This window comes from Grus americana, chromosome 2 (assembly GCF_028858705.1).
Source record: "Grus americana isolate bGruAme1 chromosome 2, bGruAme1.mat, whole genome shotgun sequence".
Taxonomy (NCBI): Eukaryota; Metazoa; Chordata; class Aves; order Gruiformes; family Gruidae; genus Grus; species Grus americana.
In genome coordinates this window covers 44,017,644-44,035,817 of record NC_072853.1, presented here as the reverse complement: position 1 = coordinate 44,035,817, position 18,174 = coordinate 44,017,644, and the positions used below count along the sequence as shown (strand labels likewise).

The following is an 18,174-nucleotide window of genomic DNA, read 5'->3' as shown; positions in this document are numbered from 1 at the left end:
TCAATGAATTATACTGATCCAAAATGAGCGCAGTGAAAAAACACTTCTTGGAATGATATTTATAAGCCTTGCAGATACTATATTGCATCAGAGTGACTACAGCACAACTTCACACATACACATTTATAAGTACTTAGTTGTAATGCTTAACTTCACAAACAATCTACTCACTCTTTCTAACAACATTATCCTCTGTTTTTCTTCAGACATATGGACATTTTCACTAAAAGAGAGAAGAAAATGGGTAAGTTAAAAATGATTTTTTTTTCACATTCAAAAACTATCTTTCCCACCCCCCCATCTTCACTCAGCGATGAGTGCCATGTATTTGCTAGCACAGAGGGAACAGCACAGAAAGATATCTTAAGAATCAGCATCAACATTTCTGGCAGGTTTTGAGGGATTTTTTTTTCTTCTTTAAAACTAAGGAGATTCTTTGTTGCAACAAGCCAGTGAATTTTCAGTCACTGATTAGTTTATAAAGATACATGAGGCCATTTCTGCATATTCTGCATTATTTTGAAAACATCAGGATGAAAGCTACAGCTCCAAATGCTTTGAAAGTTAACCCTTGATACTGCGGTTCAGCTCTACAATATCGTATTTTCCTAATCTGTGCCCTGGGACTCTCTGGTAGAAAGACACTAATGTGAACTTGCTAATTGTTTCCATTTATTCTGTGAGATAAACTGAGCACTGGGGCACAATAAGATAATACTAACATCCTAATAAGAAATTTCTTAACACCACAGAGAGTAATTCCTAATACAATTAAAATATATTGTTGAAGGCAGGTTAATAGGGAAGAAATATTTTGTAGTCCAAACTGATTTGGTTGGGAAAAGAAAATGGACAAGTTTTTGGACATACAACCCCTTCACTCAGTCTGACAGAACATGCTATAAATACAAGCAAAACACCAAGTAGAACTAACAGATTGTAATTAAGCCATGCTAATCATTACTTCATTTCAGTTAAAAGGCTGTTCAGCTCTCATGTAATAGGACAAAGTCAACAGAAACCTGTAATTATTTCTGCCTATTTATTACCTGAATTTTAGTACATCAAGCCAAAATTTTTTGTTCCCAGGCTTATCTTTTCAAGTTTTTTCATAAGCCTGCCTTGAGAGTTCAGGACCAGAATGATTACTTTAAGAAATAGTTCCCCTTCTAAATATAGGGTATTTCACTGTTTTATTTATTACCAGTGCAAGGTCAGTTTGGTAAGCAACAACTGTTTTTATCCTTGCTTCCACACAGTTTAGTGCACTGGGTATATTATTTTAGGTTAGGCAGCCCACTGTGATTGGCAGTGATTAGAGTGAATGTAAATATATCTAATAACTCCGCTCTTCGTTCTCTAGCAAAACCTCATTCCACTTGTGTGTTTCCCAGTCAGGTTCAGTACTTCTGTGAGGTAAGTAGAAGTCTAGGACTGTTCAAAAAACTAGTGACACAGAAGTGATACAATGCACAGGTTGCAATTGCTTAATGATCATACATGAAGATTCTAGGTAAAGGAGTAGCAACCAGGAGCTTATAGTCAGTTATTGTGCTTTCCTTTCAACAATGCAGTAAAAATTTGCAAGCTCTATCAAGTGGGTGACTCAAAGCTGCAGCCAATTTTTTCAGATAAGTGTTCTTAATGAGAAAAAAAGAATCCTTTAATTAAATTAGGGGTATAATGCAATCAATGTGGGATTCTAAGCTTTTTTTTCATGCAAATGAATACAACAAACTTTACACTGTACAGTTCTGGAGCATAAATCAGGTATTTCGAGAAGTTTCAGAAACAAGAGGGAAATAAGAAAATATGAACTTTTTTTTTTTTAAATAAGATGACAAGATCTGTTTTCCCAAAACACCTCACTGCACTGAGGTTACCAGAACAAAGCAGGCTTGCTGTTTATTCAGGGTAACATGACACAGCCTCCATATTTATCAACTTCACAAATTAGAAAGTCTATGGGAGGATTAGGAGAAGAGAGGAAATCTGCCAATGCAATCATAACTGGTGTATTAAAAGTCTATTAAAAACTACCGCAGGTATAAAAGCATAAAAGAAAACATTCCATGTAACTGTTAATATTTAGAAGTGCCTTCCAATTAAAATCCAAGTTTCCTTAGACACCTTAGACATTATAGGAAAGGATCTTAAAATGAGTATTCCTAGTATAAGAAATACAATCTTCCACCACAAGAGGTAGAAAGCATTAGCATGAAAAAAGTTCTCATGAATTAGTAAAAAAATACTAAATGCTGACTATTTCAGTTTTCTCTTAGACTGCTATAGCGGAATCATACTTATACTGTATGGTTTTTAAATTTTTTAGTTTTTCCCAGTTTTTATATGGAGTTAAAAACACAATTGGAATGCCCTGGACAAAACTTCTTCACCCTTTTTTTCCTGAATTCTATCCCAGTAATTTACTCTGAATGGATTCTCCTACTGCATTGAGCATGGATAATAGCTGAGTATTTTCTAGTAATGAGTCCTATTTTAATGCACGCATATCATGTGCTATCCATTTTGTCTAATTCTAGTCAGAAAGTACAGGTAATAGAGTGTACTCATTTCAATACAGAATTTAAGCCTAACATGCTACATTTGTTAAGAGAAATTCATGAAAATTGTTAAGAAAACTGAAGAAAAAAATTAGGATTTTCGCACGCATCATCAGAAACCCTTCTCCAGGAGCATCAGTCTTTACTATTCAAAAACCTTCACAAAATTAGTTTAGGTACATTTAAAGTAAGAATCAAGGCTCTGAACGTGATGCACATTTTCATGGAGCTCAGAATTGAAAAAGGCAGAAAATACATCTGCAGTAGGCTGGATTCCTGACACCAACCAACAGGATTGCTTTGTACCAGTCAGAATTATTTAAGTTCAGAAGATTTCGCAGCCATGTACTGAGACCAGATCAGAGTCTAGTAGCTTTAAACGTAGACTCTCAACTTACTAGGCAAGGCATTATATGCCAACACCAAAGTACACTGCTATTGTAGGGCACCAAAAGAGAATATAGTGCAACCAATGACTGCAACAAAACTCCATTAAGTCCCCTCTGATCTCTATAATCACCTCAGTATTTCAAGCATAGCTTCAGACACCTACCTGCAAATTAGCTTCTGCCTAATCAAACCTCCATACAAACAGGGTGATAAACAGTTAAATGTCCTATATCAACATAATGTTATTTCAATCTGTTGTAAATCCAGGCTATCAACCAGATCCAAACACAAAAGAACCAATTTTAAGCAAAAAGTTTAGTACTAAAGTTGCTTACTCTAGCTGTTTTCCTCAAGTAAGGGTTTAAACCATTACAAATTTTTTTTCCCAGTCCGATCACTGCCTTCTCGTAAGTCAGCAGTATATCACAGCTGACAGTACTCATGATTCAGAGGTTATACAGAGGGATGCTGAATACCTGTCCTTCTCTCCAACAATACAAAACATCAATCCATCAAGGCCATCAGCCTGAGTCCCATTACTTGTTTGGAATCCTGAGGATTCAGCCTAATTTCTCCCAAGCACAGCTATCACCCCTTCCCCTTCATCGAGGAATGTTGTTATGCTATCCTACCACAGTCACGTACACAAACAGAATAAAAGGGTTGGTTGGGTTTTAAATGAGAGCCAGCCACTGTTCAATAGATATGTCAGTAACAAGCAGCCACCCAGCTCATCCTCAGCCACTATTACAATAGTTGTTCTCCCATTTTACTTACATTTCATATATTTAGGTCTATTTTTTCACGTCATAATTGTGGGGGCAAGTTTCACCTTTAAGTTGCATACTTCTAAGTCATCAAAACACACATTTCTGATGATTGTGACACCACAATTGCGTGTGTACATTTAAAAGAATACTTTTAGCAAGAACATCAGAGGCAGGAGTGTTAAACATGCTCATTTGTATTTCACAACACCCCAGAGCACACATTTAAAAGAACCAGAGCACGCTTTGTGTATTTCTGCTACAATGCCTCATACTTACTGCACAGCCATCATACTGGTTTCCATCGTGGAGTCCATTCTCCCTTCAGCTGCAATGTCAGAAACCAATCTGTCTGTGTCAGTGGGAATATCAGCTGCGCAGGCTCCACAAGCTTCTGAAACTGCCGCTGAGTAGGTTGACGGAGAAAAATTACTACTTCTGAGTTTATTAACTTCTTCCTCAAGCCTTTTCTTCTCTTCAAGTAAGCGAGCTCGATCTTCAGAAAGTGTTTCAATCAAATCTATGACACAAGTAAATAAATATTGTTTTCATAACAGCAGCACTAAGGATCAAAAACAATCTGTAATGAATGGAATTGTCCTATTAGGAAAGATGAATACTTTTTCAGAACTTTGCTTACCCTTATCTTTTTCTTGCTGTTGCGTTAGCATTTTTAATTTGTCACTAAGATCATTAATTATGTTTTCTTTTTTCATTTTCTCTCTTGCCAGAACAGTGTTAAAGTTGGTCTGAAAACAGAAATAAGTATTACTGAAATAAGAGATGTACTGTATAAAAAGTACAACAGGTATCACGCATTTCAGTGTCCTAAATTATAATTAAACAAGGAATAAAACTTGTTTACATATTACCTTGGTGAGGAGATAAAATGCTTCTCTGTAACTATTTTTTTATTTTTATCCCTCTGGCTCCCTCAAGCCCAATATACACATGTAGTATAATTATAAAGAAATCATCATTAAAAAAATAATAAATTGCAAGTTGTTGGGGTTTTTTTTAAACATAATGCTTTATATTCCAGTTAATGTACAACAGTTGCATGTTTTATATTAAAACCAGTTACTTTAAGGATTAAAATGGTTATTAAGACAAAGCTGTACTGCATCAAGATATGCTACACGTAAGAAAAAAGAAAAATATCATTATTAATAAACTAGAATATACTAGAATCTGAATTAAAAATAAATGTAAAGTCATTCATTAATTCATCTGTGAACAATTCATTAATGCAGAAGTCATACAGGAATCCTGGCCATAGCTTGAATAATCGAACATGCAAGAGGCTAGCACAGCCATCGGTATCAGTCTGACAAATCTTTCTGCTTCTTCAGTCCTTCTACCAACCACTATACCCTCACCCCTTCTACTCTGAAGGCTGTGCTGAAGAGACAGACAAAAAACTACTAACAACCATCTATGAAAAGCATACTTTAAATTACAATTTAACTTTTTTGGTGAATTTAAAGATCTAGTCTTGACCTATGCCTATCAACTCTCAAGTCTTCAAATGCAAGCTATCTGGCAGGCTATACACCTTACATAGTACACAGCGACCTTTGGCATATGTCTGCAAAACAAAACTATCACACAACACAACCATAAGTAACACCTAAGATAACTTTACTGAAAAAATAAATGACATCAAGGGTGAGGTTAAATACACCCAGAACATTCAGTGATCACCACAGCCAGTCTAGTAAGCTTTCAGCACTGACTGATAAACCCTTTTTTTGTGTTGGTGGGTTTTTTAATAGAATATTAAATAGAAGATGCTGTTAATGCCTCAGAACCTTCCCTTCCATCCTCTGCTGTGCAACTGAAGAATATGATTAGATAATGAGGAAAATGGCATATTAAGGCATATTCTGATGGAAAAAGAAATCTTACTATTACCAACGTAATGTATGAAATAGTCCTATTGGATTTACTGTGCAAGGCTCAATTCAGTATTAATGTCTGCAGTCCAAAAATTTCAAAAATATTCCTTTCTTTGTAACTGTCTGCAGCTTTCTACTGTCTGCACCAAGTGATTCATCTCGTTGTTTCACCAAGCTGGCTGATCACTACACTGTGTCTTTGTCCTTATTTGATCCTACCATAGCTAAACCAAGTAGAGGTGCTTGAAGAAGAAAAAAAAAAAACTTTCTTAGTGTTTAAATGCAACAAAGCTGTAGAAAATAGTTGTTATCAAGAGAGGTTTAAGAACTAAAGTCTCATCTACAAAATCTGAGAGATTCAAGACGTTTTAAAAGAAAAAAATGTGTGAATAAAGAAGTAATTATTAATCCAGCGCAATATGATTTTGTATCAAGGTGTGGAATACAGAGTGTTTCCAAGTTGATTAAGTACAATATGACATTTGCTTTAAAGCCCAAACAGCACCTGCCCAGGCTAATAAAGTTTAAAAGCCATGAAGTAGCATTCCAAATCAATTAGTATTTCAAAATAACTAATTTTGTGTTGTCCACTAATTTTGTGTTGTTAACTTGAACTAATCAGTATCTTTCTGGAGTTCAACAGATTAACGGATAAAAACTTACAGCACTAGCTTAACAACTTAAGCAAAATAAGTCACAAATAACAAAAACTGAATCTGGACTGCCCATGTCAGAGATATTTAAGGTGGGGTTTTTTTGTTTGTTTTGGATTCCATTAGCACATCATATCCTGGCTCCAGATAATAGTGCAAATTTAGAATGTGTAAGTGTTGCATAGAAAAAAACCCCCCACCAAACCTCTGTAACTTCAAAACAGCAAAAGAACACGTAACTGTCATTGCAGCAAAAGTAATGAAAAGGCATCAGCTTTACCTGCTGTTCTGCAGTGAGCGATGTTCTGATGTTCTGCATTTCTTCATTCTTTCTTTTCTCTTGTTCTTCCAGTTGCTCTAAGAACTTCATTTTCTCTTCCTGAAGCTTTTCTTGAAGTTCAGCAACCAAGCTTGATTCAGCAGATGATTCAGTGGGAGGACTTAAAAGAAAATGTTTAGGCTTTAAATTCGCAGCACATTGAGTCCCAGAATACGTGACATAAGCAACACACAAGAGTCAGAAGTTCCTTTTCAAGATGTTTTTCTGAAATGTTTAATAAATACTGTATTCCAATACAGTATTTATTACATTAAGTCATTACTAATTTTCAATTTACTTTTTAATCATGAGCATCTCACCAAATTCTCACTCTTGGGCATTCTGGTTTTTAGTGAACTACACTGACTCTAATTTGAAATTTTGTTGGAGGGGTGGGGGGGAGATTTTTGGTTTTCATTTTTCTAACAAAAACAGAAGGTGTGGAAAGTGGTAAAAACAGGAACAATGACATATCAACTCCCTGAAGATTTTTGGTATGTCAAAATGCAAAGCCCCCAGAACTCTCACATAATTGAAGCAATTCAGCAATAAATCTGACGCTAAGGAATCCAGATATGAAATTCAAAACTCTGGGTTGCAGAAGCTGGAGAACAGTAGTAATGATCATAAAGAAAGGAAAGCATCAACAGTCACCGAAGCAGCAAGTATAAAGACCTTAAACGGCTCTTGAAACAGGCAGTGTTACATATGCCAAATACATCACTGTACACACAAAGTATTAACTGAACACAAAGTATTAACTACCCTCATCTGCGGTTTCTCTTGAGTTATCAAGAGCCACCATTGGAGAACACTGGGATAGACAAATCCCTCTGTTGGGTAAATTTGTGAAAAATTATTATTTTAAATTTCATTTATTCCTCTAAACCAGAATTATATTTAATATAAATAAAATCTCCCAAAACCTAACTCTCCATCTATATACGTGCGTCAATGGTTTTCTCTAGTCAGAGCAGCCTTGAGGTATGGTCTCCTGATGTTAGGTAGGCTGTGCCAAAATCAAAACATCATGTGCTAATATACTGACACCCATAAGCACAGCTCCTAATGCTAAAAATGCTCCAACAATTCTTCTTGCTTCATAATGCAAAGATCCTGCTAAGACTAAGGGCTACAGAACCTCAGAGATACCAGAAAGATTCAGCATGGAGAGTATCAAAGAAAACTGAATTGCAGAGGCGGCAGGGAACCTGAAATTCTGACAGCTGCACAGTGGATGCAAGTTTGAGCATCCATGAAACGACCAGTTCCAGCCATTTCTACAGAGTCTTTGCTTTACCATACGATCCAGCACACACTCACCTACCTCTGTTTTGCCATCAATTCTCCCTATTAAGTTAAGGGAGCACAGGATAAGTTTGTCTGAAAGGTTTAAAGAGGAGGTAGACCCGCACCTTCCTTTACAAGTAACAAGAATTCACTCACGTTATTCCACGTTATCTAAATGCTAAGTTAATACATCAGCCTAAACCCAAAGCTGTGAGCTGCACTCGACCAAAGCAGGTGTCAGTTGCCCCTCAGTCTGCCTGGACTACTGATTGTTTGCAAGTGACACCCAAATAAAGGATATTGTTTTTCTGCAGAGGATAATAACATATATTCCTAGTTTTTAATCCTCATCACCGTATCAGGTGTTGGGTTTACACATTTAATCTGCAAAGCTCTCGACAACTATGGCAATAGTGACAATGCCTAACTTTTTTAGTGTTTTCAAGATACCAAAGCACATTTCTTCAGAGACTGGGGTTCCATTACACGTAAGCACTGTACTACTGTACTCTAAGATGACAAAGGAATGTATTTAAGCAACACCACCACTGCTCTACCACATGGACATACGCTGAAGATACAAATTATTACGCAGTAGCTAAGCACTCAAAAAGCCCAGAAGAAGCTGTAAAAAAAAGAGCTCTGAAAGCCAAGTGAAGTTCTCAGAGTGGCAAAACAACCTTTGATATTCCACAAATCAGAAGGAAAATAAGCAGAGAACAAAGTAAGTAATGAGATACCCAGGCAAATCTTTTTTATGCCACTAAGAAAGCATTTTCATGTTGGATTTTCAATTTATTTCTAAATTAAGCCTGGCTGTGAGAGAGTGCATGCTCTACAGAGAAGCTTCGCTACTGATGGTGGTCTGATAGAAGTGGCTGGACAATACCAAGACTGGAAGACACCCAAACTGTAACTCAGTTTTCAAAACAGTCGGGATTCCTATTCAGTTTTTAACATTCTTTACAAAGTCATAAATCATTTAACTAACCAGCAAACTGCTTAAGAACAAAAGCCATTACAGAACCTGTGTTTCTCAGTTTATCTCGGTTAGTACATACTACATACAGTAGAAAAATTAAATAGGAGAGTTAGAAATGCCTTGCAGTTTTATTATCTTTCCTAATCACGATGACTTTAATTTCAGGCACATTATAACCAAAACACATTAATTTTCATATGTTGGTAACGCATGGGTCACAAACATTTCTTTGTTTCTTCTAAATATTTATGTTAGTTTTCATGTAAATTCAAAAACCAAATTCCTGATACAAGTGCAACATTTGGGTCAAATTTAGCAATTCATCTCCCTGTCCGTGCCTTCCGGACGGCTAATGTAACATTGCTCTTCCAGAAAAGGACATTTATCTGACAAACATATAGGCATATGCCCAATAAAAGTTGGTTTCTACCATTACAAGTTAACTGCTAAACAATGACAGAGTGAGGATAACAAGTCAACTTGAATTACTGACATTGCTTGAGGGTTTAGGAACTCAAAAATCAAACAGCTAGACAGTGACTTTGAAATATGAAGACAGATTCACATAACATATATGCCCTCTGGAGATAAAACACAGCATGTCTTTATTCCTAGAGAAAAAACCTAACAACAGATTAAAGGCATAAAGAAGAGCCTTAGGAGGCAATACATATTGTAATGTCACACTGAAAATTAAATTACTTGACAGAACTCATAACAAACTACTAATCCTTCTTGAGACTGAAGCAGATAATATTTCTTTGAAATATATTACTAGCTGTTTTATCCAGTTTGTGTAAGCATACACACAGCTGTGCTCAGAAGCTGTTAAAATTTAAGTGTAGATAGTGGATTTTTAACAAGTCTGATGACACAGCTACATCTTTTTCCTGTTGAGTCAAGTTTTTAAAACTCCTACAGTGCATTAATACATACAAAAGGAAGAGAACATAGTTTATCTTTTTTCTCTCCTCATTTCACCATATTTCATTAAGAGACTATTTTGTTCAATTAAGGGAGTTCTTAATTTTATTATATCTTAATTCAAAAGCTGTAATATTATCTTGATGTATTTTTTCCATGTACTGACATAGAAAACACAGTGATGCAACATCATGTAATGACAGGTATGCTTGCTTATCAAAGTCTTGATGTAATGGAACTGAAGTGGATAATTCAAGTGAAGCAGATCTTCAAATTTCCCTTGCACTATTTAAGTGAACTGTGCACACGTGTTGGACTCTTTGCATAACTTCCTCCTCCTCCCTTTTTTTAACATTATATTTATATATGAAAGTTAAATGCTAACTTAAGTCTGTATTCATGTTCTCTAGTACTCTTCTGTCTTGTATGCCCATTCTGTCTGTTTTATTAGTCTTTTCCCATTTCACATGAAAAAAAATGCTCTATTTAGGTATCATACAAAAAAGATCTATCTGCTGTGTTCCTTCACACTACAAGAACATAAATGACAAATTCTAGCATTTCAAAATAGAATACTGTTTCTAAGCAGTAGTCACATAGAAAAATTCTCCTATTTCCATTCCATAACACCATAATCTACTCTGCTGACAGGCATTACGAACTAGTAAGTAGGTAAGATATGAGAAGTCAGAAAGGGTAATTCTAGGCATTTATGGCAAAATATATTTTTCTTTTTAAAATGGAAAAACACTGCAGAAATTAAGAATGAAAAACAATGATGTTTTGGTGTTCTGTAAAATGATGTTGTCACTGTGTGTTTCATTATAAAGCTCAAACTGAAGACCCTGAAATACTAACTGTAGCATCTGAAGTCAATGGAAGTCCAGGTGGCCATAGAAAAGTTTTCAGTCAATCATATATATATTCCCACACATTTTTTCATGCCACCATTTGCACCAACAAGAGTGTATAGTTAGCCAGTCAAAGAAAGTTCTCAGCCCAAAAATTAGCACTGTGTGAGCATGCAGTGGCTAATACCTAAGCAAAGGATGAGAAAGGAAAGAGAGAGGCTGAGACCATCAAAATCAGAACTTCAAGCAACATGCTGTTGTAGAAACACTCCTTCAACGTAATATTACAAGACTGAAATATAAAACCTTCACTGCTGTCTGGAAATAATATTGTATAAGGTACTTTACAATCTTTGAGATTAACTACAGACACAGAAATATCACTACCTATAAAACGGAAATTACTTGAAACTTGAGTATAGAAACCAACCCAGATAAACACTACTACAAATACATAGAAATTTTACTTACTGCATAGTGCATCATGAATATACCATATTAATTACGTTAAAATATTAGGAAAACACAGTAACAATTCTTACAGTACCTCCGATTTACTTGCATCTCAAGTTGTTGTATTTTTTCCAAAAGCCCTTTTTCAGCAGCTTCCCTCTGTAATTCAAACTCTTTACAAGCAGTTTGTACTGCATCCTCTTTTTCACAATTGAGCTTCTGAATGAGCAACTGCCTGTCTTGTTCTTGGTTAGATACTAACAGTTCTTTCTCTTCCTTAAGCTTATGGATAATAGCTTCATATTTTTCCTGCTGCTCACAGAGACACAATTTTTCTGTTTTTTCCTTTTCTAGGGCATTCACTTCCAACTCTAACTTACTTTGTAGTTCCGTTATTTGCTCTGAAAGTCTTTTTTCTGCCTCAGAAGTTTTTTGATGAAGAAGTGTTACTTTATTTAGTTCAGTTCTAAGCAAATTTGATTCTTCTTCATATCTGTCTACTAGCTCAGAAATGCACTGATCTTTCTCAATTGTCATCAGAGTCCTTAGTTCCGATAAGCCCACTTGATACTCATCATTGTTAATTTGTATTTTACTGTTTAATTTATCTATTTCCTTTCTTAAGCTTTCCGTTTCCTTATCAATCTGAAATTTTAAGGTCTCTTGTTGCTGGTTTCTGCTTTCTTCCAAAAGAAGCTTCATTTCATCAGTTTCTGCCTCTTTCAGGGCAAGTTCAACTTCTAATTTGCACCTCAAATCAGACAGATCTGAAACCTTGAGTTGTAACTCTTCTACTTGTTGTTGTTTCTCTTGCACAACTACTGCATGAGATTCCTGCATTTGTTCAAGCCTATGCTGGTTCTCTTTTTTTAATTTATCTAAACAGTCCTTGTGCTCAGCTAGCACCTTCTCAAATTCCTGTAAATGCCTGGCTTGCAGGTTGTTTTCCAGTTCTTTTAAATGGCTTTGCTCTAAACTCTCGAGTTCTGCCCTCAGGAGTTGTAGTTTTTCATTGTTCTCCACATGAAGTTTTTTCAAGTCTTCAAGTACTATCTCACGTGACTGCCTCAGTTCCTTAATTTCACAATTTTGTGTCTCCATTTGGCATTCCAATTCAAGTAATTTCTGATCTTTTTCATTCTGAAGGCAAACTACAGCTTCTTTCTCATTTTTCACCATTGCAAATTCATCATTCTTATTCTGAAGAACTTCCTCAAGACCTAATAAGTCACCTTTTAATTTTTTAATCTTCTTTTTATTTTCTTCACTATCCTCCAATAATTTATTAATTTTAGTTTCATATTCACTTTTCAAAGACTGTAATTCTTTTTGATGTTTATCTTTTAGTGTTTTTTCAAGTGAAAGCTTTACCTTCTCAATAGTATTTAATATTTCTAGTGAAGTGCATTTTAAAGAATTAGAAAAGTCACACTGTTCTCTATGTACAAGTGTTCTAAAGTGGCAAAGATCTTCTTTTATACCTCTTAAATGTACCTTTGAGTCTTGGGCAATAACCCTACACTTCTCCATGCAAACATTGAGAGATGCATTTTCTACTGAAATGTCCTTTACACAGGAATTTTTATCTTGCATACGTCTACTGTCTATTGCATTGATAACTGAAGAATAAAGAGATTCCACCATCATTTCTGGACTTTGTGGATCACTTATTACATTAGGAGATACTGGATTTTCTTCTATTACAAATTCATTTACTGCTGACATAAAGTCAGATTCTGGACTTTCTGCTAATGAATCCAAGTCCAATGATCCTTGCTTAAGAGCTTGCTCCAAGTTCGAATGGGCAATAGTTTCAAAATCAAATGTATGAGCATCAATGCTGTCTGGAGACAATTCTTCTAATGGAGCTGGGGGACACACAGGAGGACACAGGGGACCCTGAAGACTGAGTGATGGAGGAGTTCTTGAAGAGGTAGCAATTGCAGTTCCTGTTGTACTTTCCATCCTTGGTGTGGTAGCAGATTGTGGCGATGTTTGACTATTGGAGGCCTACAAGTTATAAAATATGAAACAAACACTTACTGAAGTGATAGGCAAAAGTGTTAGTATTATAAATTGATTAAAAATTACCAGGCAAAACAAGAACTTAAGAAGTCGTCCTTATTTTCTGCAGCAGTCCAAAATACATATGACTAAAATTTAAGTAAGAATTGCAGAAAGTCAGAGATATTTGCCAATAAGTTTCAAAAAAAGCACCATTTGTAAATATATAAATTAAATGTTCATCTATCCAAAAGTCTTACACAGATCACATATAATTACATTTGAAAGGGCTGAAGCATAAGTTTGGACGATACAAAAAACCTGAAGTAACCAGTCAGAAATAGGCTTTCTTTTCTAACAGCCTATTCATTTCCATTTTCCTAATGATTTTGTTACTAAAATATTTTTATTTAATTGCTGCTAATACGGCTATTAAAAATCAGCATAATCCAGTCACTATTAATATACTAAACTAAGAAAGTTTACAAAAAGCTTTACTACAACTAAACTGTTGTCTACTAATGTAATAAAAACATGCATGAGAATTGTTCTGCTTGTGAGAGTGTAGTAGTAATACACAGTATAATGAAGGACACATTCTAATTAAAAGCAACGTTCTGACTTTTCAGAACGCAAGACATGACAGCCTGAGTGGATTTTTTTCCCCCTCTATGCTGCTCCCGTTGCTCCCAATTTTTGTCATTTTGCCTCTAAACCTTGGATACCACTAAACCCGATTCTGTAGCACCAGATCCTTTCAATATTCAGCTGAAAAGCTAATGGTTAGAATAACCATCCATGAGTAAGAGCAGCTTGTAAACCAATACAAATATTAAGTAAAGCTTCTCCATCTTCCCGAAACTGTTCCCAAGTAATTTTGATCAGTTTCAGTTATTTGATTCTTAAAAAGCTAAAAACTTACCTTCAAATCAATTTTCCAATTAATTGTGATTAGATATCATCTTTAAATCTTATTATCATCAGTTCTTGTTCACTACTATATGAATTATAAAGCAAGATCTCAAGTTCCAGTGCATAAAGTGTAAATTCACGCAGTGTTTGAAAACCAACCTTTGCCATTTCAAAGACAACATGCTTTTCTATACTGCCATGAAATATATACTTTAAGTGAATTCAGCTGAAGTTTGATTTATCATAGCTACAATAGCCGTAACTGCAGGCCAAGTTACCTGAAATTCAGTAAAGCACCATTTTGACATGCTTTTAAAAAAAAAAAAAAAAAGAAAAAATAAATCAACCTCAGTACAGCCTTAGAGACTATGCAGAAGTGAAATGTTTATTTAAGTCCTCTTCCTTTACTATCTTCACATCTACCAGAACGACGAACAAATGGTTGACCTGTAGTATCTTATACAATTTACTATTAAATACAACAGGGAATATAAAAGCCCTAATGCCAACAATAATATCACCTGCAGATTCTTAGAACAAAAATATAAACCTTAAGCTTCGGCAAGTGCAGAACACATCTCATGGAAGCCAAAAAGCTATGTACAGCCTCAGTATCCACCAAGGATACATTCCTGAACAAGTTTGTAATAGGATGGATAGCAAAGCAATTTTTCATAAGAAAATTACAGTGAAATACACAAGGAGAATATCTGTGACATGTAGGATAAAGAGGCACAAGCAGGACCATCAGGATCGCAAGCTGGAAGAGATATTTACTGTTTTTGAATGGATCAGCATTCTAAAAGATCTCGGATGCATTGTCTGTAACACTACAGCCCAACCATTACCTTGCTTTTCCATCCTTTGCCCTTGAAGGATTTGTTTGATCTTATTCATCTGAGGAGTATGACCATCTTGAAAAGAAATTTTTCCTCAAGATTTATAGGAATGTTTGCAGTCAAAGATTCCCATAAGATGTTAAGTCTCGAAGTGCTGGAGATCTTTCAGAATGGTGCTCTCCTCCAAAAAGTCAACACTGCCTCCAGCAGATAATCCTCATGATCCTGCTCGTGCCTCTTTCCCAAACCATCCACACTGTCTCCATGCATTTAAATTGCGTGTCTGGTGTTCTTTAATACGTTAGCAAAAGTTTCTTCAATAAGAACTGTCTGTTGAACTCAGCTACTTGATTGGCACCAGTTAGTGGAGATGGGTAATAAATGGTCAGCAACAGAACTCAAAAAAAAACCCAGATAGAAGTCACAGATATCAGACTACTGATGTATAAATAGCTGATGTTTGTTTTCTCAATCTTTTACAAATGGCTGCTACACAAAGAGACCCTATTCATCTCTGCACCGTGTAAACGGTCTCTTAATGGAGATGTAAGTGTGATTAACTGAATTCTGAACTGAGATTTAGGAAGAATCTATTTCCAGCTCTGACACTCACCTATTTAGCAAAGCTGCATTTATACCTCACCTCCACTAGCCTTTGCATCTATATGAAAGTAAATCATACAATGATTTTGAAATCCAGTTATGAAAATCCACTGTAAAAAAAATTATTTTCACTATAGAAAATATTGTCTTTGTCAAAAATGAACACAGGACATAACACAAAAAAACTTAAAGGGAAATGCTCCTTTTGTTAAAGGTACTATTAGTCCAGGTTTAAGCATTTACCTTTGGTTTAATTTCAGCTTGCTGTTTATCTCAGCAAACTCAGAAAAAGAAATGTTGAAGGATACTGTATATGCTGATACATGCCTGGATTCAAAGCATATGCTTTAAGTGACAAACATTTAACATTGATAAACCAGAGCTTTAACAGTAATAAAAGCTAGCATCACAGGTGTCAGTAAACACATACTAAAAAAGCACTCCAAAGACTCTGAATATTAGAAGGCCCTACAGAAAGCCACATGCAAAGAAGAGAAGGTATCTACTTTTTGGCACCCCTGAAGAATCATCCTAGAAGGTAAAGAGTAAGGATATAGCATGAAGAACAAAAAAAAAAAATGTCACTGTGCAGAGCAATACTCTACTGAGCTTGGTTTCTTCATGACCCAGGGCTGTAACAAATTCCATGCCTCTGCAGTGGCTGCTGTGAGCTCGGTCTCTAGTGAGAGTACTAGATTACTGCCTAGTGAAGAGTTAAACCTCACGTTTTGAGTAGCTGAGTCCTGTGATGACAAAAGGAGTCAAGAGCAAATAAATAAGTAAAAAAAAGCAGCACAGAGAGAGAAGCAGAATTAATTTTAAGTTCTCAGGTGCTGCTGGATTACATGCTTCTAATTATGTTACCACAATAAACATAGCCGGGGAATGGGGCAATTCTTGGAAGGATTACAAACTGTTTGAATTTCAGACTCAACTAGAACAAATGGTAGATTCATAATCTCATTGGAAAAGCCAGCTTTCTCTTACAAGAGAAACTTTTAATACCTAAGGATTGCATATGTTAATCACCTACTAACCATGAGGAAGACACCTTAATCATCTTACCTGACTCCTACAGGCACCTTAACTTTCTCCTGGACGTCTAACTCAGTCACTGATCTGCTCAAACTTTGTCTGTATTATGGAAATGAGAGGGCACAGCAGTGTCTTTGGTGTGAGATCATTACATTACAAAGAATAAGCAGAAAGGAAAACAGGAAAGGAAAACAGATTTCAAAGTAGAAAAAAATTAAATAAAAAAATCAATGTTATTTACTCTGATGTAATACTAAAAAAAGAAATCAGATATCAGATGGAGAAGCGCATCATCATTAATGTTCTATGAACATAAAAGCTGAAATAAGAGTTATGGGGACACTTAAAAAGAAATGCTACTAACATCTCCAGTAAGGTATTGGATCTCCTCTCTGACTTGCTCTTTGCTCACTTGTCTGCAGCTACAGCTTTTCTCTCCTGCCTACAGCAACTATCAAAAGACCAGCTGCTGTGGCTGATGCAGTAGGATGAATTCCCATCTGACCCGAACAGAGCTAAACTGCTGCACTACCAACAAGCCAGGGAAACTATCCCAGTCCAACTTAAAGAACCAGGCTTCTGCTGCCACTTGTATGGAAAGGGAGGTTGGGGTCAAAAGTGTGTCCTTGGGAGAGTACAAGAGCAGCATTCTGTTATATGGGCAACACTCAACACCTGCACAGTCATCACCAACTTTGCACCAAGCTGGGGCAATATCTTACAGTTCATCAACAGAATGTGTAGATGCATAAAGCTGTAGGCATCTTCAGGACTATTATTAAATGTTTGTTCCCCCTTCTAATTATATACTGTAAATTCCCAGCAATACTAAGGATAAGAAAAAGAACATTTTCAAATTATTGCAGTAATTCTATATGAAAAAAAAAGAGAACACAGGTAAAAGTAGTGTAATTTAAAAAATGCTTCTAGATCATCTGCAGAACAAATCACCACAGAGAAGGACCTAATATCTTTCATCAAGTAGTAAAAAGAGTACTGTCGTTGAGAAGGAAAAATCTGACACATCTATTTGCTTCAATTCCAAAAAAGAGTTGAAATGAATCATTGAAATTACACAGAGATGGGCATTTTCAAAATGACATCATGAATGGTCCAGCTCTGACTGTGCAATGCAATTTACTCTAAGGAAAGAGACAATTATCCAAATCTGTCTAAACACTTGACATCTCTGAGGCAGCCAAAAATCCGAACTGGTCAAAGCACAGCAAAAGAGAAGAGTAGAAAGAACAGATTCTCCTCATTTGGCAAACACTGTTTTTGTGCAGCCAGATACTCATTAAAAAAAATTCTCAGATAAGCAAGTCTGAGCCAAAAAGGGCAAACCATCAAGACCTGACCAAGACACCTTTCCTGTTTGTTTTTCTACTATTACGTATATTTTGAATTAAAACTTACTCCTTTGATTTATTTCACACTCTTCTGACATTGCAAGCCTGTCCTGCTTTTCAGTTGGGACAGAGATAATTTTCACAAGAACCTTGGAGGGGACACAGCCAGGAGAGCTGACCCAAACTAGCCAAAGGGGTATTCCATCCCATATGACGTCATGCTCCGTATATAAGAGGGGAAGCCGGCCAGGGAGGAGTCACTGCTCAGGGATGGACTGGGCATCTGGTTCCAGGCAGTGAGCAAATTGCGTTGCGTATCACTCACTTTGTGTATTCTTTTA

General features: G+C 35.9%; 1 protein-coding gene across 4 annotated transcripts in view; it reads right to left on the bottom strand.

The window, feature by feature from the left end:
• Nucleotides 1–18,174, bottom strand: part of RB1CC1 (RB1 inducible coiled-coil 1) — a 78,558-nt gene that overhangs the window by 12,400 nt on the left and 47,984 nt on the right. For all 4 annotated transcript variants that reach the window (XM_054814112.1, XM_054814113.1, XM_054814115.1 and 1 more), the window contains 5 exons: nt 11,186–13,101; nt 6,553–6,712; nt 4,362–4,470; nt 4,001–4,241; nt 172–223 (listed from right to left, as the gene is read on the bottom strand). In XM_054814112.1, the coding sequence (XP_054670087.1) occupies nt 172–223; nt 4,001–4,241; nt 4,362–4,470; nt 6,553–6,712; nt 11,186–13,101 (2,478 nt within the window). The remainder of the gene's footprint in view (nt 1–171; nt 224–4,000; nt 4,242–4,361; nt 4,471–6,552; nt 6,713–11,185; nt 13,102–18,174) is intronic.